The sequence below is a fragment of the Amphimedon queenslandica genome, unplaced genomic scaffold (assembly GCF_000090795.2).
Source record: "Amphimedon queenslandica unplaced genomic scaffold, v1.1 AMPQUscaffold_13463, whole genome shotgun sequence".
In the NCBI taxonomy this organism is placed as follows: Eukaryota; Metazoa; Porifera; class Demospongiae; order Haplosclerida; family Niphatidae; genus Amphimedon; species Amphimedon queenslandica.
The window spans coordinates 111,069-131,285 of record NW_003546301.1 but is presented as its reverse complement, the minus strand read 5'-3'; the positions used below and the strand labels follow the sequence as shown (position 1 = coordinate 131,285).

General features: G+C 33.9%; 7 protein-coding genes across 8 annotated transcripts; 4 read left to right on the top strand and 3 right to left on the bottom strand.

The window, feature by feature from the left end:
* The first annotated feature begins 20 nt into the window (after nucleotides 1-20).
* LOC100637122 (RNA binding protein fox-1 homolog 3-like) lies at nucleotides 21-4,256 on the top strand. The gene is made up of 9 exons (XM_003385438.3): nucleotides 21-171; nucleotides 258-617; nucleotides 681-827; nucleotides 870-912; nucleotides 1,280-1,454; nucleotides 1,989-2,022; nucleotides 2,887-2,951; nucleotides 3,732-3,786; nucleotides 4,087-4,256. The coding sequence occupies exons 1-9, from the start codon at nucleotides 43-45 to the stop codon at nucleotides 4,135-4,137; spliced, it is 1,059 nt and encodes a 352-aa protein (XP_003385486.1). The 5' UTR covers nucleotides 21-42; the 3' UTR covers nucleotides 4,138-4,256.
* A 44-nt stretch (nucleotides 4,257-4,300) lies between these two features.
* On the top strand, nucleotides 4,301-5,095 carry LOC100637375 (scavenger receptor cysteine-rich domain superfamily protein-like). Its single transcript, XM_003385440.3, has 2 exons — nucleotides 4,301-4,667; nucleotides 4,765-5,095. Exons 1-2 carry the CDS (start codon nucleotides 4,357-4,359, stop codon nucleotides 4,961-4,963), a joined length of 510 nt encoding a protein of 169 aa, XP_003385488.1. The 5' UTR covers nucleotides 4,301-4,356; the 3' UTR covers nucleotides 4,964-5,095.
* LOC100637249 (DNA-directed RNA polymerase II subunit RPB9-like) lies at nucleotides 4,992-5,962 on the bottom strand. Its single transcript, XM_003385439.3, has 6 exons — nucleotides 5,833-5,962; nucleotides 5,519-5,573; nucleotides 5,401-5,474; nucleotides 5,281-5,355; nucleotides 5,182-5,233; nucleotides 4,992-5,133 (listed from the first exon to the last, which is right to left on the bottom strand). Exons 1-6 carry the CDS (start codon nucleotides 5,904-5,906, stop codon nucleotides 5,071-5,073), a joined length of 393 nt encoding a protein of 130 aa, XP_003385487.1. The 5' UTR covers nucleotides 5,907-5,962; the 3' UTR covers nucleotides 4,992-5,070.
* Nucleotides 5,963-6,145: 183 nt separating this feature from the next.
* Nucleotides 6,146-10,087, bottom strand: LOC100639777 (Sjoegren syndrome nuclear autoantigen 1 homolog). The gene is made up of 3 exons (XM_003385459.3): nucleotides 9,976-10,087; nucleotides 8,507-8,706; nucleotides 6,146-6,314 (listed from the first exon to the last, which is right to left on the bottom strand). Exons 1-3 carry the CDS (start codon nucleotides 10,025-10,027, stop codon nucleotides 6,183-6,185), a joined length of 384 nt encoding a protein of 127 aa, XP_003385507.1. The 5' UTR covers nucleotides 10,028-10,087; the 3' UTR covers nucleotides 6,146-6,182.
* Nucleotides 10,088-11,028: 941 nt separating this feature from the next.
* Nucleotides 11,029-13,417, top strand: LOC109581087 (uncharacterized). Its single transcript, XM_019994865.1, has 2 exons — nucleotides 11,029-12,803; nucleotides 12,885-13,417. Exons 1-2 carry the CDS (start codon nucleotides 11,057-11,059, stop codon nucleotides 13,268-13,270), a joined length of 2,133 nt encoding a protein of 710 aa, XP_019850424.1. The 5' UTR covers nucleotides 11,029-11,056; the 3' UTR covers nucleotides 13,271-13,417.
* A 375-nt stretch (nucleotides 13,418-13,792) lies between these two features.
* On the bottom strand, nucleotides 13,793-17,627 carry LOC100639651 (kinesin-like protein KIF19). 2 transcript variants are annotated; one of them, XM_011404741.2, is made up of 16 exons: nucleotides 17,434-17,627; nucleotides 17,265-17,375; nucleotides 17,130-17,217; nucleotides 16,944-17,080; nucleotides 16,338-16,664; nucleotides 15,975-16,241; nucleotides 15,765-15,891; nucleotides 15,662-15,710; nucleotides 15,510-15,607; nucleotides 15,282-15,466; nucleotides 15,019-15,226; nucleotides 14,742-14,970; nucleotides 14,292-14,692; nucleotides 14,076-14,246; nucleotides 13,948-14,031; nucleotides 13,793-13,901 (listed from the first exon to the last, which is right to left on the bottom strand). In XM_011404741.2, exons 1-16 carry the CDS (start codon nucleotides 17,533-17,535, stop codon nucleotides 13,888-13,890), a joined length of 2,598 nt encoding a protein of 865 aa, XP_011403043.2. In that variant the 5' UTR covers nucleotides 17,536-17,627; the 3' UTR covers nucleotides 13,793-13,887. The 2 variants fall into 2 exon arrangements, with proteins under 2 accessions (XP_011403043.2, XP_019850423.1); XM_019994864.1 differs by having other exon boundaries at nucleotides 15,282-15,463.
* Nucleotides 17,628-17,648: 21 nt separating this feature from the next.
* On the top strand, nucleotides 17,649-20,191 carry LOC100636995 (PHD finger-like domain-containing protein 5A). The gene is made up of 4 exons (XM_003385437.3): nucleotides 17,649-17,734; nucleotides 17,788-17,811; nucleotides 17,886-18,052; nucleotides 19,917-20,191. Exons 1-4 carry the CDS (start codon nucleotides 17,683-17,685, stop codon nucleotides 20,004-20,006), a joined length of 333 nt encoding a protein of 110 aa, XP_003385485.1. The 5' UTR covers nucleotides 17,649-17,682; the 3' UTR covers nucleotides 20,007-20,191.
* The last annotated feature ends 26 nt before the right edge of the window (nucleotides 20,192-20,217 follow it).

Here is a 20,217-nt window from a genome sequence, read left to right as displayed (position 1 = left end):
TTGTTATGGAAGTTATGCGCACGTGAGCTTCGTTATTTCAAAATGGCGGCACTTGGAGACATCCCACAAGTTGTTAAAGGCGCAGTGGATAATGCTTCTGGTAAGTTAAATGATAGTATGGAAGATTCCTCATCACAGTTGTCTAGTTTAGAATCTCATCTGCAATCACAGGTAAGTATTTGTCATGAATTATCATGTGTTTCAACCAGGAATAAATTAGTCACCTTCATGCTGCGTGTCTTTTCTTTATGTTTTAGCACTACTCTCGTCAGCACCTTTCAGAATCTTGCAATACTTCAAACTATTCATCACAATCTATGTACAGGCAGCCATCAGTGAGCACGAACATAACTACGCAGTCAGACACAGCATCATCACATCATAACGAACAGGTTACATCATCAGAACCAGTATCTTCCTCTTCATTTACTAATACTGTGCCATCTAACTACTCAAATACTTCAAATCCGTCTCCGTCAGTTGATCAATTTTATCGAACATCGTATACACCAGAGCAATCCTCTAATAATTCAAAGCTGCCTGTAGCACCAAAAAGACTTCATATAAGTAATATACCATTCAAATACAGAGAAGCCGACTTAAGGCAACTGTTTTCTGTGAGTATAAGCTTCTATTTTTCAAATTTGTTTTTGAATTCTTTTTTCACATGTCATTTTCAGGGTTATGGTGAAATAGTTGATGTTGAAATCATTTTTAATGATCGTGGATCAAAGGGATTTGGTTTTATTACTTTAGCTGACATTGATGGCGCGAAAAGGGCCAAAGAGGAACTTAATGGCAAAGTTGTTGATGGCCGAAAGATTGAGGTAAAGCACATTCCAATGCTTTTGTTAGTTATGTTTATATAGATTAATGAAGCAACCCCACGTACTGGACCACCTAAGAGTAAAAGTAAGCTAACCTGATGATTGTACTAGTAGCTTACAAATGTTTGCAAACATTTAAGGAGATGGTTTCTTGGCCCCTCAAATTAAATTCATAATTCCTTCTTTGACAAGGGTGTCAATACCGTATAACGCTTTATTTTGGTGGTGCTTTATTTTGGCGATTTTGCTGTAAAATTGTAATTGGCGGTTTTTAATTTGGCGGTTTTTGTGTACACATGCATTACTGAGCATGTGCATTAAATGATTGGCGGTTTTAATATTGGCGATTCTGCTTGCAAACCACCAATCGCCAAAATAAAACTCCGCCAAATTAAAGCGTTATACAGTATTGCAAATTAGTATACATGTATAAGAATTAATACCATTGATAGATGTACGTGGCCCATGGCCATCATCTCAAAACATTGGTTCACCATCATCATCTTCATGGTCCAGGAGTGGTGGCCCTTATGGTGGTAATTATCAATATGCTTCTTACCAGTATCATAATAGTGGCCGTGGTGGATACAGGAGTGGTGGTGACTCTCAGTATCAGGGAGGATATGGGTAAGTGTCAATCAAATGTGTGTTTGTGTGGTTACTTTAAGTATGAGAACAATGTCAATAACTCATTGTGATGCTGCATAAGAGCATAAACAGTTATAATATTTTTGCTAGTGTCAGTATCATTTTGTTGTATTGTAATTCTTCAAATTGTCTGAATATTAGTGTTAATTTTAAAATTTCAGCTTAACACTTAATTGTGGCAAGTATTAATAAGGTATAAATAATTTACCTGTTCTTATTGATTCTTCCTGCTGGTGCTGTATTTAATTTAATTGCATAATTGCTTTCAGGATGTTTCTATTTTATTAATTTATACAAAGGTACATGTACCTCAGCATCACATGCATATTTCAGCTCAATCTTTACAACAAGCAACTGGAAATTATTTGGTAGTATACTACATGCATGCACATGTACTTCATTTTATGTTGCAAAGTATCTTGTAAATATGTTTTGTTTGTGACTTTGTGTACATATTAACTTCATGCATTATTTTGTAAATTCTCAAGTATTATGTAATTACATACTTATTAGGTATCAGCCACAGCATCAACAGCAAGGTTATCAAGTGAGTGTGTAATTACTTGATTAGAACAATATTTTTAAACATTAGGAATGAGCATAAGGTTATGCATGTACATGTATCATCATCATGTAGCTTTTTTTGACAGCTATAAATTTTAAGATACCGTATAGCCAAAAATTTTCGAGGCTTAAAATTTCGTGAATAATGAAATTTATGGAGAAATTTTAAATTCCGTGATAAATATTTTCGTGATTTTATTTTAATAATAATAATGACCACGCTTTATTTAATTAAAACATGGCAGATTCAATGTTTGAGACGGAATCTTGTGTCAAGGGGCACCATGTCTACAAATCAGTGTGGACACCAGTGATGGGGAAGATCATCATCTTTGACCTAGGCAGTATGCCTAAAAAGGCTAAAATAGCAATACAGAGTAACAAAGACATCAGCTTGACCAAGAACACGACTTGACACGAGGGCATGTTTATTAGTAAGGCGTGGTTAACCACGCCTCCAATTAATATTAATTTTCGGGGGGTTTAATTTTTTGTGATGCAAACAGTATCACAAAAATACAAAAATTTATTCTTCATGAAATTTTTTGGCTATACGGTACTCAAAATGCATGGAGAATTGACAAAAGTTTAATCCTATTAGCAGTACAAGATGACAGACTGTGTAAATTTGCAAAAATTAAATATGCATAATTGATTTTGGGCTAAATTTATAGCCATCATAGCTTCTGTGCTTTACTGGTATTTTATTTGGTATGTTTATCAAAATTACATGTGTATTATGCCATTACCTAAATTCTGGTTTGCGTGTGTAGGAGTTACTTTATGTGATGTATTGGAGTATGTAGGAGTCGTTTTTTATTTTTTAAAGTTATTTTATGTGATGTAGGACTATACTCATGGAGGCTATAACTTTCAAAACTATGGACCTCCACCTCAACCACACCATCTCCAGTAAGAACTACATGTATATCATTATATAAATGTAGAACTTCACAAATGTTTTACATTTAATGTGTATTTTGCTTGCTTCTTGTTACAATGCAAGTAGATTTATAGTACCATTTTTGTGTGCTTAAGTTCATTCAACACATTTACTTACATTTTATGGTATATTTTACATGTAGTTAGGACCACAATAGCATGTTTTTCCCATTGGGTTGTGTCACATCAGTATGTACCATAGCAATTGCACATGTGAGAGAACTGCCAGCTTATTGCCATTTACACGTATATGAGGATAGGTGTTATGAACGAAAATTTCTTGGTGAAGACTATTACTATGACCTTCCTTCTTAGTTCTTAGTTGAAGTCTCAGGCTCTCTGTCACCTGCCTGTAGCATAACCACATGGTCAAAATGGCATGATAAAGCCTTTAAACAAGCATGGGCTTTTATTGTCAATCTTAAATGCTCTCTAGACATTTATATGTATACAGGCAGAGGCACTTATTGGCATTAGAAATATTTTACTATACATTTGTGTGGTGTGTCCTGCATTACAATGATGTGTATGATGTTATGTTTAAGAAAGCAGTGGTTAGTATCTATTATCTTTTGATTGCTTTGTGTCTTTGCAACTCTTTGTTTAATTCTGTCATTAAAGCCATTATTGGTTCATCATTAGATGCATGAGAGGAAGAAAGATATTTTATGCATCTAGTTTGCTCAAATTTTTCTAAATATTTTTACTCCTATCTGTGTATAAAGTCTACTATTAATTTTAATTTTTTAGATCACAGTGGTCCCAGTCTAACCAAAGTTACAATTATTCTGGAGGATACAGTGGAGTAAGTAAAGTAACAGTGTGTTGCATGTACATGTACAATTATATGGGGCCTAATAAATCCCCAGCTATGCCTGCATGGGTGCTACTCATTTATGAAGCTGTTAAAGTATGTCAAAGTATAGTACTCCTTGGCTTTTATTTATGATACCTGTAACTGAAATCCAGCACGAAATGATATGGTACTGTATCTGATTCTAATACTGGAAAATCTTTTGAATACTCAATACTGCATTTACACTGACATGTACTTAACATCAAGATAATCATCATCATTCTCCAAATCTATTTCTTTTTTGTTTAGGCGACAAAAGCATCAAGTCAATCACACGACTATCGTTATGCACCTTATTAATTTCAGTTATTAGTATTATTATTATTATTATCATCATCATCAAGAGTGAGTTATTCACTCTTGTTATTATTAATTATTATTAACTTTTAATTTTATTGATGAGATTTTTGGCAACGTGATTTCATGTGTGCAGCCCTGGCCCTGAAAAATTTGTGCGCATGCGCGCAGCTTCCGGAACTGCTCTTTGCCGTTTGCACTGTGATTCTGTGAAACTTGGAAATGTCTCGAGCTGTGATTTTGCTGTCCTTGGTTTCTCTTGTCTTTGCTTCTAGTGATTTGCGTTTGGTAAATAGTGATGGAAGTTATGACACACGAGTTGGAAGGGTAGAAGTCTTCCTGCACAACAAGTGGGGCCAAGTCTGCGGTGATGGATTTAGTTCGGTTGATGCTGGGGTTGTCTGTTCCAGCCTTGGCTATGCTGGTTATGGGTCCGTAGAAACGTCAAATCATGGAATTGGTAATTTGTCAATTGTTATAGCAAATGTAGTCTGCAATGGACAAGAAACTAGCCTCTTAAATTGCCAGTATAGGTAAGCAATGATTATCATTAAGGTAGTGCCCTGTGCTGTAGTAGTGCCACTTATTGTAATATATACATTACATTATTATTAATTTCTCTACTTGTAGCAAACAGGACACTTGCCGCACTGGTATAGCTGGGGTAGACTGTCAGACGTCCCTCGGTGCAACTGGCTCAGTTGGACAAGAAGCTGGTATCATTGCAGCTATTGTGATATGCTTAGTTGCTGTTGTTGGTGTATTGATTCTCCTTGGAGCTTGTCTATGGAGAAACGATTTCTGTGTGGGTGGAGGAGCAGCAGCATAAAATGCTTTTTTTATTTTTTGAACACAGATTAACTATAATGATTATTATCTCAAAATAATTCTAGTTCTTATTGTGTACTGTTTGTGCTGTAGTTTTTTATATAATCTTTATTCAGTCCATCTGTGACCACAACCTTCTGAACAACATACATAATATAATTTCATTTCTTCCTGTATTGAACCATAAATGTGAAGGCAATTAAACCCTTAATTACATACTTCAGCCTTTTTTGACTGTGATTGAAAGAAAACAGCATCACGATGATCACATCTGTATTTACATTAATTTTCAATATTAAACATTGACATTGTAGTTACTTGGGACATGGATGATCCTTTGTTCTTGGTAGTGTAGGGTCTTGAGATACATCTGCTATTATTTGTGTAAGTTCACTAAAAATAAGTGTGTAATTACAATTTAAATCTTCCGAAACTAACTCTACTTCATGAGTTATTTTATTGACATATATACAACTATCTCCTGCTGGCTGTGAGTACTCACAGTTACGGCACTAAAGGTTAAAGGAAGAGTATTATCACTTAATTTTAGCCTTACTGCATGTAGTAACACTTTCCTCTCTTTATCTTCCTTAGGATACAACATGTTATTACTATAACACAACCAACTATTATATTTGGTTCGACTATTATTAATAATTTATTATTATTATTATTATTATTATTATTATTATTAGTACTATTACAGATATTTTTGATCAGTTAAACCTATGCTATGAATTAATTTTTCTTGCTTAAGAGGCACAACATTTTGCTCTACACCAAAAGAAATAAAATTGTCATACTGTCAAAATTAATCACACTAGTAAGGTCAACACCCGCATAGATTACTATTCACTGTTCATTTCTTACCATTCTTGACAGAACTGTATTCCAACAAATTTAGGCCCAGTAGGTTCCTCCAAGGAAGGCATATCAAAATCCATGATGAGGATTCAAGATCAGCATAGTCAATGGTCACACCCCTAAAAAGGTGCGGCTTAATAGGCAATGCAATTGCAGTAAAAGCATTATTATAAATATTTTTTTAATAATAGAATTCATCTCTACTAACTATACTATCTTGTCTTTACTATTATTATTACAACCTCTGCTTTGTAACTCTACTAAACTATCCATGATGCAGTTATGACCATGACAGTGATGGTTATATGCACTTTAATTATACCATATTTATAAAAATTATTATTAAAACAAAATTTTTAAGTTGTATTAGCATGAGGGTGTTTAGGATTACTGACAGTAGATGTACCACCTGGTGGTGCAGTTTTATCTTTCAATGTAGATGTCTCTTTCTTGAGGACATGAAGTAGTGTTTGAGAGCTTTCCAGAATCTATATTGTACAATAATAAACATAACTAAAAACAAACAACATTAATGAAGTAATTAAAGTGTCAAATTCTGCTGAATAACTACGCATACCACTTAGCAGAACTATAAGGCGAAGAGTACTACTTACATGTACTACAAAAAACCTCACACTTTTGTCAAACTGTCTTTTACCGAATTCTCCACTATATAGAGGTTAGAGGCCACAATGTATTGTAACCCCAAAGAAAAGAATCGGAACTGTAGTATCATAAAATGAAAAGGATTGGAAAGGGTGGGTCGAGATATTTTATACACATTTAGCACATCCAGCAATATCTTGGAAAGGTGATGAAAATTACATTAGAATACATGTACCGTATAGATGAAAAATTTTGCGGGAATTTAATTATGCGCTTTGAGTTTTAAAAATAAATGCATAATTAAAGACTGTAAAATTAAAATCACGTGGGCTCGATGGGCATGTATCATTAGCATCATGGAGAGTTGCTTGCTTCTTTGTGACATTCTAGTACTTCGTCTATGACAGGATCCCAGTTTTCCTTGTAGATATGATGCCCTCTCACACAGCTATCAATTGTTACAAAATCCAAAATCCATCAACGATCTTGATGTACACGTGGCGTATAAGTGGTCAAGACAACGTGGTCAAATCGCATAATTTTAATTCGCAAAATTAAAAAACATTCAAAATTTATTGAAAACGCAAAATTAAATTGCCGCAAAATTTTCCGTCTATACGGTAGGTAGTACTACCAATGGCCATATTTACATAATGTACATGTAAATTTATACCCTTGTGTTTATACTTCCTGTTGCAATGCAATGTTCTATGTGAACAATTCAAAGCTAAGTTTACAATATATTTGTACATAACTTCACCCATTGTGTCCGTTCTGGAGAATTCAACATAAGACAGTCTCGAGTTGATTTTTAACATTGCTCTTTAAGACAATGTGAAGTACGTACATGCACATACATGTAGTAAACCTAGATTAAGGCTGGATCACTTATAATGCATGCAATGCTTTGTATTATGCATCTGTGAATGAAAAAAAATTAATGCAATATTTTTCTCTCATGCAGTGTAATGCATTAAGCCATAATAATGTGTCCCTCAATAGTGTTATTCTCCCTTTTTAAAAGTAAACTTTAAACCATTGTGATTGTTACATTTCCCAAAGTAATATAACTACTAGTTTAGTCTTAAAATCTACATGCATACATCTAAATCATGAATCTGTTACAAGAGATTAAGCTGCTAACACTGGTGCAAATAACGTATAGCTGGTAATTTTGGAGGGGATTAAATTTGGCAAATTTGGCATTTTGATAGCCATTCGCCAAAATAAAAATCTGCCATTTTGAACCATTATATGCATGCTCAGTGGCATGCGGTCACAAATTTGCCAAATTAAAAATATGCCAATCACCAAAATTTAGCAATTCACCAAATTTTAGCCCTTCCAAAATTACCTGCTGTACGGTACATGAACATGTAACATTATAGATGAAAACTCTATAAAATGAAAAGAGGGTCATCTAGAGCACAAAACTCTTTTATACTCCCTGGAGCAGCAGAGTTACAGGCAAACATAAACAGGCATTTTCAAAACTTTTAATTTAGTATGACAGAATCAAAAAGCAAATTAATATGGTTATGAGCATTGCCAAATAAACTAAATAGTTGTCAATATAATTATTGCATTTCATTAGAATTTCATTGCATTTAAAACTATGCATAAAAAGTTTACATAGGACACGATTAGGCAGATAATTATGATTTTGATTACAAACTATCATTTGTGGCTGCAATTATATACTCATAACAATAAAATCAATTACATGTTAGACCACATGGAGCCATTAGTAATTGCTGGGTATGGGAAAAATCTCAAATAATTCGCCGCCACAAATTTATCCTGACATACAGTTATGACGTGTTCATAACAACAGGACAATGTCCATATAATATCAATTGCAATTGTCATCATTGTCAGACTCAGACAGATCTTCCCAAATTCAAGCCATAGATCTCACAAGTACAGGTACATGTATAATTACAGGCACTTTGGCAAAAGCTCCCACTGCCAACAAAGGATGTTGCACAATCTATAAGAAAGTGCACCAGTTAAGATCAAAGAGACACCAGAATCAATAACTTGCATTAATCAAAATCATTAATCAAAAACTTGCCTTTCTGTATGCCATCTCACACTCAGCTATTGTTCTGTCATATTCATTTCTAGTGCTAATCTTGTGAGCAAGACCTTCATTTACTTGAGCCAAACGTTCAGTTAATATACGCAAATCGTTCTGAATTTTTTGCTTTTCTTCTTCTTCTTGTAAAATCTGTTGATGAAGTTCATCTCTTTTTGAACATAAGTCCTCAATACCTAAATTCAAGGTGATCACTATTGTTATTATTACTATTATTATTATTATTATTATTATTATTATTATTATTATTATTATTATTATTATTATCTTCATCATCATCATTATTATTATTATTATTATTATCATTATTATTATCAGGTAAGATGGATATGCTTAATCACATACATTTAGGTAATGAGATCTCAGATCTGATATGTAAATCATTAATAAAATAATTAATCTAATTGCACATTCAAACAATAGATATTAGAGTAAAGGAAAGGGAGTAAAAACCTCTGTCCACAGATGCAAATGCAAGTACATAATACTTATATACTGTATATGTATATACAGGGTTTCACTTTCCTACAAAGCATGCTAACTGCTACAATGTAGGTGAGCTAAACAGTATGCTCATAAGCTGACAAGCAGTACTACATGCACTTTTGTGTAGCCAGATTCCTTTCCTTTTTTAAAATGGGGTACCAGTACTCCAACATGAAAAAGGGGAGGAGTTTGGCTATGCAAGACTAATGCAGTAAATAGCATTTGAAGCAACATTAAAAATTCATAAAAAATCCATTGATCAGAATCAGGTTTAGCTGAAATTTTCAGTATAACATTAAAACAGGTACATGTATATGTAACAGAAAAATTATAAAATGGAGAATATAAAAGTTTATAGGCCAAAGTCCTTGTACTATAATACATAGTGTTTTGCTTAATTTTTCACCAAATTCTAAAAATTCATAAAAATTAATTTGATTTAAATTCAGCTCAAATTTGATATAGGACATGAGTACATATCATAAAAATTTTAGATATTGAGAAATGCATAGCCATTTTTTTCCTAGCAATTTTTGACAAAATTAATTTGCCATAAGACCAAAGGCTATATTGGCCCAATTTTTGACCAACTTAAAAAATCCAATGTTGATTAGCAAATTTTAGCACAACATAAGAACATTTACACATATCAGAAAAAATGTAAGAATGGGAGATCAACAGCATGAGTAGGAAACCCTCAGTACATAATTACATATTACTTTGGTGTAAAATGACTTGGCCAACAAAACCAAGCCTACATGTATGATGTTTTATTCACTCTATTATGGAGCTGATCAGGTGGTATTATCCAAGGCTATCCTCTTTAGTGTTCTCTCTGTAATTATATGATCTCTCATCCCTGTAACTCTTTCTTATTCTACTTACACTGTGAAGTTTTAAATAAAATGAAAAATTACTATGGGAAACTGCCTGTAGCCCTACACTGAAAGTTAACTTACATTTAATCAATTCATTGTTGTAACTTTGGAGAACAGCACCTTGTTGAGACATGATTGACAAGAGGGATATCTGTTGTTTCAAAGCAAGTAGGCGTATCCTTTCTGGTTGCTATGGCGGCGATGAAACAGGATGTTAGAAGCATTAACAGGAAGTAGATCTCCATTGCTGACTGCTGACTGTAGACTATTCTGACTATGCTGCTGTGCTAAACATTTGTCCGAATGTTTCTCTTTTATCTAGTCGTCATCAGTCACACTGATGATTTGTCTCCAATCCAATGAAAGCATTTAATGGCACCATAAGAAACAGCACTATTTTTCTAAAGTGCTGTAGACAGATGTTCAAGTTTTCCATAATTAATAATAGGAACAGTTACTTTAATGCAAAAAAATCTTAGAGGGGTTCACTTTAGCCCCTCAGTTATTCACACACTTATAGGTGCATGAGTGCAAACAAACTAGGTACATATTGACAGATTGACTGTCACGATACTGCACTATCCTAAAAAATGAACCTTACTAAAGAATCAGTGGCATAATGCACAATAAGACATTCACCTCTAATGATTATCAACTGCTAGGCATGAAGGCATGCAGATTTTAATTTTGGTACCTCCTCTTACAAAATGTTGCAATAGACACTATAATTATGTCCAGCTGCTATAAAGTGATTGTAACAGAAGTTGTTTTGTTCTAATTGCTTCAGTCATCAGCGTAATAGCTACTAGATCCAATAATTGCAAATTATAGAGTCATTTAGTTCATCATAATATCCTTCAGTTTCATTTTATTGAGGTTCTAATTCAGTTTTTAAACATTAAGAGCATTGCCTGAGATTTTTTTGATTAGATCTAGATCTTGAAACATTAATTTTGTTAATGAATTATGAATTAAACTTCAATTTATCCCCAAAAAAGCATTGTCATGGAAAATAATTTATAACTGTTAGTATGTAATGCATACCACAATAAATAAATGGAGTGACTATAAAAATTAGTATGATAAAAGATTTCACAATTTGGAGTCATAATAATAGTATTCATTCTTGTGGTGTTGTGCAGCTAAAGGGTGGGGCTGATTCATGATGAATGTGCAGCTAATGTTATATACAGTGCTGCTAATAATTACTTTTCAATTTGTTAAAGCTAAAGAATACTATGTTTCAGTGAATGATGGCTCAAATGATAATCCAGGAACACTACAAAAACCTTGGAAGAGCATCAACAAAGCGGTAAAATTTCTCAAATCTGGAGATACATGTATCATTAGAGGAGGAACATATACCGAAGCAGTTGTTATTAATGGTTTGAAAGGAAAAGTTTATGCACCTATTGTGTTCAAGTCTTATCCAGGGGAAAGAGTAATATTTGATGGCACCACCAGTATTAAGGGACATTGGGAGATATACAGAAATGATATCTATTCACTTAAACTTGACTTTGATATTTGGCAGTTGTTTGTAGATGGTGAGATGCAGATCAATGCAAGATGGCCAAATGCTTTCTGGTATGATAAGTCTGTATTTGATTACAAAAAGTGGGGATTCTCTTCAAAAGAGTCTACATTCAACCTAGAAAAAAGCACTGGAGTGATGATTGATAATGGAACACATCTGGCCAAATCTGGTATTAATGCTACAGGAGCAATAGCAATTCTTAACATTGGTCAATGGTTAACATGGGCCGGAATTGTCACTAATCACACAATCGGAAATGCCTCATTTGCTTATTATGTTCCTTCAAAGCCAAAAGCTGTTCATTTCATTGCTCAAAATTGTCGGTACTTTTTAGAGGACAAGTTAGAGTTTCTTGATTCTCCTACAGAGTGGTATTTTGACCCTGTAGAGAAGAGAGTATATGTTTGGCTGAGTGATATCAATAAAAACCCCAGTGACCATGACATTCGTGGTAAAGTATCAACATATGCATTCTTCATTAATAATGGATCTGCTCATATTACGTTGTCAGGATTAAATTTCTTTGCCACTACAGTACATGTTAGAGCTCAGTCAAAATCCGAAGACGTAAATAACATTAAACTTGAGTCATGCTATTTTTCTTATCCTTCATATAGTCATAGAGCATTGGGATCTACTGCTGTTCCTAACACAACAACTATTTATTACAATGGTGACCTTGTCCAGAATTCTGGTAACTTCTCTGTTTTCAATTGCACTTTTGAATATGCTGATGGTCAAACAATGAGCTACAGAGGTGCTGATGGAGTTTTTGAGAACAATATATGGCGATACAATGACTTTACATGTGTAGGAGATGGGTTTCTATTGAGATCAGAAGGAGTTAGAGATGTGTTTGTACGCAACACTGTCCATAGCAATGGACCTTGTGAAGGCTATGCCCCTGGAAACGGAGACACTTTTGACAGAAAACTTGGATTAGCAATTGGATCAGAGGTTCGCCTCAATCTCTTCTATGATCTTAAATACTTGCAAGGTGATGGATCACATGTTCAAACTAACATTTATGCTCAAAATGGATCTGTATTGGAGTATAATTGGTGTTATGATACAAGGAAGTGGGGTTTGAGGTTTGATAGAGCTGATGTAGATGGTGCATTATGGGGCTATAATGGAACTATGAGACATAATGTGGTATGGACAACACGTGGGATCAGACTGAAAGGTGATAATCATCATTGTTACAACAACTTAGCATTTGACAATGAGCTATATTTTGATCTTTGTTTATATGGGTTCCCTGGAGATGGAGCGAAAGGAGAGAACAGCCACACTGTAACAAAAGGAAACATTCTACAAAACGGAGCATGTAGCTCTATTAAAACATCAGAGTGTCAATATGACTTACCAGGTCAGTATATCAATAATGTTAAAGGTGATGTTCGGCACCTACTACGTGATCCTGATAATTTTGATTTTCGCCCAATTATAGACTCTGATCTAGTTTTAAAAGGTGTTGGACCATATGGCAAGGAATCAATGGCTCATGGAGGAGTTTACTGGATACCAGGTCATCAAGACACTGCTAGTAGTATGCCTATTCCACCAAATGGCACTAATACAGCAAAATGTAATTGCCATTTAATGTGGCTTTCAGGTTACAATGCAGATAAGCATGATGTGTATTTTGGTCTTTCTGAATCATCAGTGCAATCTGCTACAACATCATCACCAGAGTACAAAGTTACTATGACCAGTCCAGCTAATATATTTGATCCAGGATCACTTAAATCTGCTGTACCATATTACTGGCGGGTAGATAGCGTCAAAGAGTTAGTTACAACAAAAGGATCTGTATGGAACTTCAAATGCCAATAAAGTTGCCAGCTACTATGCTACACGCTATATGCTATGCTATTAACAACTTTGTTAGTGTAAAAGAACTTGCAAAGCACATGTAAAATAATGATGAATAAATGCTAATTTTAGAGAAATTTAATGTTTAGATAAAGCTAGAATACTCAACCATGCTACAAAATAAAGCATAAAAACAAAGAAGCATGATTAATTTTTGTTCGTGTCCTACATGCTGTGGCCTGCACAATTATAATAAGACAATTTTTTCTTCATGCCTTTGTAGCTGTGTCATTGGTATAGCATGAGTAGATCAATGAAACAATAGCATCCATTTGAGTAAGTTTCTTTAGCAAGTATAACACTGACCATCCAATAGATACTTCTTCTCAATGTACATGCATACAAAGCTTTATTTAAGGAACAACTGATGCAATATTCAAAGTCTGCTGGTTTACATTTCACTTACACAGTACATGTAAAAGCTAAGCATTGTGAAATTGTTGACAATTTTGCTCAATGCATGCAAGAATAAATAAATTAATCAACTTTGTCAATTTTAATTCCAAAAAAAATTATTATAAACATAATCATTGATTCAAGATTTGAAAGTAATAAAAAACATTATTTTGCAAAAAACTTCATTTCCTTTGACCTAAAAACAACAGAAAAACATTGGTGCAAATGACTACAATTCATACTTGTCACACTTTTCTTTGGTTTAAGAGATACCAAACTTCGGTATGGTGAAGTTCCATGCTGCAGTTTCTTTCCATCAGCCACAACTGATTCAATCATTGTAAAGACAATAATACAACAATTATTATACCTTTATGAGGTACTAAGACACTCTTGCTCTGACCCAGTCTAGCTCGTTGATGGCTTGCAGGCAAAAGAGATGTTCTCTTTTGAGCATTTTTAACCTTCAATTGCTTAGTAGAATCATGTGGAATCACTCCTTTTGATCCCTTCAATTTAGCACAATGTTGATTTTGGATACCTAATAAAATTAATTGATATCATAATCAAAAGTGATCAATAAAACCTCTTTTGTAATTTTGAGCTGAGGGTTTTGATGCTTTTGTCAATGTTTGAGACTTTCCTGTGCTTAATGAAGACATAGAAGTACTCTCCACATCAACAAAAGTAGTGTCATCATTTTTCTCATTATTCTTCTGCTTGGTTAAGACTCGAGGGACACTAAGTAGGACTGTTTTGTTAGAAAAATCATCATGAGGTGATGGATGCAACTGGTTTCCAGGAATAAGGGCAGGTAAAGAATGAACAGATCTAGGCAGAGGCAGTGATTTTGAATTAGACAAATTAACTGGAGACAAAGCAGGAAATGAAGATGTAATTTCAACTGGAACTTGTATTTCAGGATCAGCCCATCGTGTTCTTCCCAATGAGGTAGTTGATTGTGGTAGAATACTTGGTAAACCAATACTATAAATTTATGTCACATAGATTGGTATAAGCAAAAAACTATAGTTACCTCTCGGTTTTCAATGCTACATCACATACAGATAAATTACTCCTTGCTCTACTGAAATCTCGTTCAGTTTCCGTTAGGTCAGTGTAACCAGAATGACGCATTAATGCTGTTTTTTCATCAGAGCCAAATCTTTGATGATTGCTTTCCATTTGTTGATCAAGTACTTTTTTCTTTATTTTTAAATCTTGAAGTTTGTCACACAACTCTTCTGGAACAGATATGTTATTTTCTGTGTTAATATAAACTAAATTTTTTCATTTAAGTGCTAGGTATGCACCTTTAAGTAATAAAGATTGCCTTTCAGCTAATTGAAAAGCAGATGAACTATGTCTCTGAAGTTCTGCTATCACATCGTTATACATTACTTGTTTCATTGATAGTAATTCTGTATCCAATTCATGATTAAGTTTAAGATGTTGTAAATGATGACCAGTAAGGACATACTGCAAGTGTTGTTGGTACTGTACTGGCATACTCTTCATATTCTGTTGCAAAGTTTAAAGTTATAATGCTCAGTCCATAAATTTAATTGACACTTACTTCCTTAAATTTTACCAACTGAGCATCTAATACAGCAAGTTGTTTCTTTAATTCTCTCTTGCATCCTTCCATTTCCATTCCTTTTTTGTTTAAGGTAGCCAACTCCACTCTTGCTTGAGATATATCTTTACCATCACATAGGCAGTGAAATTTTGCATCTGCATCAAGACTTGTTCTACCTACTGCTACAGTAATGAAGTCATGCTTTATTGTAAAAATAATGCTTACATGTGATGCTAAAATCATATTCAGAAATAACTGATGAAAGTTTCATAGCATCAATTGTATTTTGTAGTGAGTGCAAGTTAATAGAAGATAATGACTGCCTGCAAAAAGCATTATAATATTACATGTAATTCAAAGTTTACTATTTTAATTACTGTATTTCTAGATGATCAGAAAGTAACATCTTAAGCTCATGAGGTACCACTAAAAATAGCATTGTAATTAATTTTTATTCTGAAATTAGTTACATGTATGTACTAGGTTTTCTTGAACAATGGCAATGTTTGACTTTGTCCTGCAGAGTTGCTATCTTGTACTTTAATTGTGTGATAATGTCATTGTACTGAAGAACATGGTAATGAACTTCCAAAACATTCTGATGAATCTAAATAAAAAATGGTTGCAACAAATACATATCGTCAAGAGTAGATGATAATCATCTACTCTTGATATCGTGAAATAATTAACCTTTGTTTTAATATTCCTTGATCTTGCAGCATACTTTAAAGTATTTCTTGATTCTTCAAAAGATGTACTTGCAGGACTAATGTGAGCAATCATTACAGTTTTAGCATTCCCTCCCAGTGAGTCCTTCAATATTCTTGTCAATTTACTGTCCCGAAAATTAACATAAGAGACTTTATCATGGCCAGCAGCTAAAGCATTTATGACATTTCCCAGAGCAAGGAGTGAACGATTGATATGTGCACCTTCAACCATTCTTTTGCCTCTATTCTACATTGGGTGTAAATATTTTATGTGCCAGACATACTTATTACCACTTAAAGTGTTAAAAACCTTTTTTACTAAAAACAAAAGGTGTTTACTCACTTTAGTAACAGATGCTCTTTCAGACCCAGCAAGATCAACCATAAACAAGCAGCCAATGTGTATATCCTGACTAACATCCATCACACGACTCCTTGAACGAACTACTACTTTTAATATAGCATGAGAACGGGATGATGTTTTATTTGCAGCAGTTGGTTCACATGTTCGACACATGTTTCCTTTGCTTAAGAGATCCATTACTTGTACTGTTGATGTAGCTTCAATCTCTGAAAGACCAGCCACTACAGTCTCTCCATTTACATCTTCTCGAAGCTCAAGAATTCCTCTCTTTGGATCCAAAAGATCTCTGATCATTTCGTTGTAAATCTAATTGAATTTTATGCAAGTTTAATTACATAAAAATATGTGACAATAATTTACAAACGGTAGCTACTTAAATTCATCTTTCTTGTAAAAAATTCAACTTGCCATGCTCCATTGAAAATTAAATTTCTGCACAGAGTGCAAAAAGTTATTCTGTAATGATTTTTACTTTTTAACAGAACACACAGAAGTTTACATTTTTTTTCACTTTAGTGATAAAGTTAATAATCCGCCAATTGCCAAATGATACTTTTATCAATTCACAAATGATACATAACATACTTCCATATAAGACATTGTGACACTGTAAATCACATCATTTTCAGTAGCTTTCATTTTAAAAAACAAATCATTGAGAGTAAGAACCATGATTCCAGGACTGTTAGGAGTACCCAACATTGTGTAAGTTTTTCCAGCCCCTATATAAATTGATTATAATAGACTCGGTTACATGTACGTGCATTAAACCTGTTGGTCCATAGGCAAAAACTGTCACATTAAAGCCGGACAAAATGTCACACACAAACCTTTTCATTGTAGCTTCATATACCTCATCCTAAAAATATGCTGAAAAAAAAACTAAAAAATACCAGTGTCACTGACTTGTGTAGCCATCTGGTCAAAAGCATAGTCAAATATGTACTGCTTTTCTCGAGAGCGATTGGCACGCAGAATATCATCAGGATCAACTGTTGGATCTAAAATTACCACAAGCTGCAGGTAGAAAAATGTAGATGCCTTTATTACAAGAAGTACATGTGTATCAACTCACATTACTATCAACTGTGCGAGCAGTGACTTTGGCACCCATTTTGAACTCTTCATGGTTCATGGGCCGAACACGTAGGGCTACCTCCGAAGTGCAGTAGGTCATTACACATCCAGGCTGCAGGTGAGAGTCTCAACTAGTACTTACTAACAACCAACGGCTACCTCATGCCTCATTGGCACAAGCTGTTTTGGCTATCGTTGTCATAGCAACCAAGATAAAGTAGGAGGTGGCCGAGGTAAGAGATTCAACATGGCGAAGCATCACCCTGATCTCATTATGTGTAGGAAACAGCCAGGAGTAGGTAAATTGTAGTTACTTTTATTTCACTGTTATTATTAATTGTTATTTTATTAGCTATTGGCAGGCTCTGTGAAAAATGTAAGTCACTGGAGTGCTATAGATTGTCACATCATGTATATAATTGTATGTTATGCATATATATATACATGTAGGTGATGGGAAGTGTGTCATATGCGATTCTTATGTACGCCCATGTACACTAGTTCGTATTTGTGATGAATGTAATTATGGCTCTTATCAAGGACGGTGTACCATATGTGGAGGCCCAGGGGTGTCTGATGCATACTATTGTAAGGAATGTACAATACAGGAGAAAGATGTAAGTCTGTGCTACTCAACATGGGTACTAATGTTATTGTGATATTCATCGCTACCCAGTAGTCATTTTGAAATTATATATACATAACAACAATAACTGAATGGATTTTTTGTTAAAATTGTACATGATGATGTGCGTGTACATTTCTTACTAAGCAAACAATCTCAGCTTTATGCCCATTATTTGAGTCCTGTTATTTCAGTCCTGGTAAGCTCAGAAACCAGAAGCAACTTAATAAATACAGACTTGGGGTCAATTATAATTTTAATTGTAATTAGAGGCTGAACTTAATTACATATACAATGGCATAATTGTAATTGTAATTGAGGCTTAAGCCTGAATTGGATTTTTTTTATCAAAATTAAGTTGTCATAGTGTATTGAGTACTGAATCAATACAGATGCAAGGAGAATGCTCTCAATCTACATCTATCACTTCACATCACATGATCATATGTACATGCACTGTACACATGTACATGTACGTGTAGATGGAAGTATAACAATCAGGGTTTCCCATTCTTGCCAGCTTATGAGGTGTGCTATTTAGCTTGCTTAGTAGAACTTTGTAGAAACCCTTTTCGTCGAAAATTGCTAGAAGATAATTCTTCATTTTTGATACATATACTTGTTTTGTGTTGTACATGTATATCTAAAGTGAGCTACATGCAATTCCCATCAAAATTAGATCTTTCATGAATTTTAAGATTTTTAAAATCTGGCCTGAAACCATGCAGGCCAAATTTTATCAAAACCGGCTAGAAGAGAATTTCCATTTTTATAATTTTTGTGATACACGTGTTCTGATGTTGTACATCGATATGCACATTTGCACATACATGTACATGTCTATCTAGTTTAAGCTCATTCAGATCCAAATTAAATTTTTTCATTACTCCAAAAGCCACGCACATGTAGTACATTGCTTGTAAGCTTATACCGTGGGCTATTAACTCATTTAGCACACTTTGTGGCATTATGGGAAACTCTGGTGACAGCACATGTATTTATTTCTTTTGTAATTCTATAAAAGTCAGCTGAAATCTTAAGCAAGCCATGTTTCTGTTTCATGCAAAAACATATCAAAATGGTATTTGTAATTCAAATGGCATAATGGTAATTCTAACAAAATGAATGCAATTGAATGTTTAATTGTAATTTACATGTAAGTTTTGTAATTTAAATGTAGGTTTTGTAATTTACCCCAGGTCTGAATCAGGCTGCTGTCTGAACAACTATCAACATATTAAATTTTATCCATTATTGTATGCATACTTATGTATGCCAAGTAAATGCCTACATGGCTTACAGGGGATGCCTGAGTGGCAATGAATGCCCAATTAAGGCACAAATTGTGCTTCAGAGCTGGCAATTAAGCACAGCAACATGGCTTTTGAAGAGCTTTATAATATGATTTAAAATTGAATTTTGGTTGGAATCAGTTCGAAGTCTATGCACTACAATAATATGTACATGTACATGTACATATGTACATAGCAAAATTATAAAAGGTCCTTAAAAGTTTTTATGCATTTGAGTAATTCAGCCATAAAGGCTACTTTTAGAGGTGATCAACCAGTTTTACTTGGTTTTGCCATTAAGCAGTAGCAAATTAAAAATTTTCTTTGGGAAAATGTGTACTGGCCACAATTGGTGAATCAAGTCAATGCCTAATAAGGTCTGTAAATAATTCTTACCACACATGTACATGTTTGTACATGTGTAGGTGGCCTAACCAAAGACTCATGGCCTATTCATATGGGAGGAAGGGCCCAGTGTTTGTAGTGGTGGTAAACTTGTGGTAGAAAACTTTAGACGAGTAATTGTAGTATCAATGATAATTTTATTTTGTTATTTATTTATAGCGGGATGGATGTCCAAAGATTGTAAACTTGGGAAGTTCAAAGACTGATCTGTTCTATGAAAGAAAGAAATATGGATTTAAGAAGAGATAAGAACAGTTGTAATGTTAATTTTAAAATTTAAAAAAAGATTATTATTATTGGTTTGGGAAGTGGAGGATAGAGATAGCTGATAACTTGTAGTGTAAAAAAAAACTACAAAAGACCATTATTTTAGTGTTGTGTGTGGCTCTTCTTAGTGTTCAATCTTACCCATTGAATAATCTAATGAAATGAGACCTAATAATGAAACACTAATTTGTCA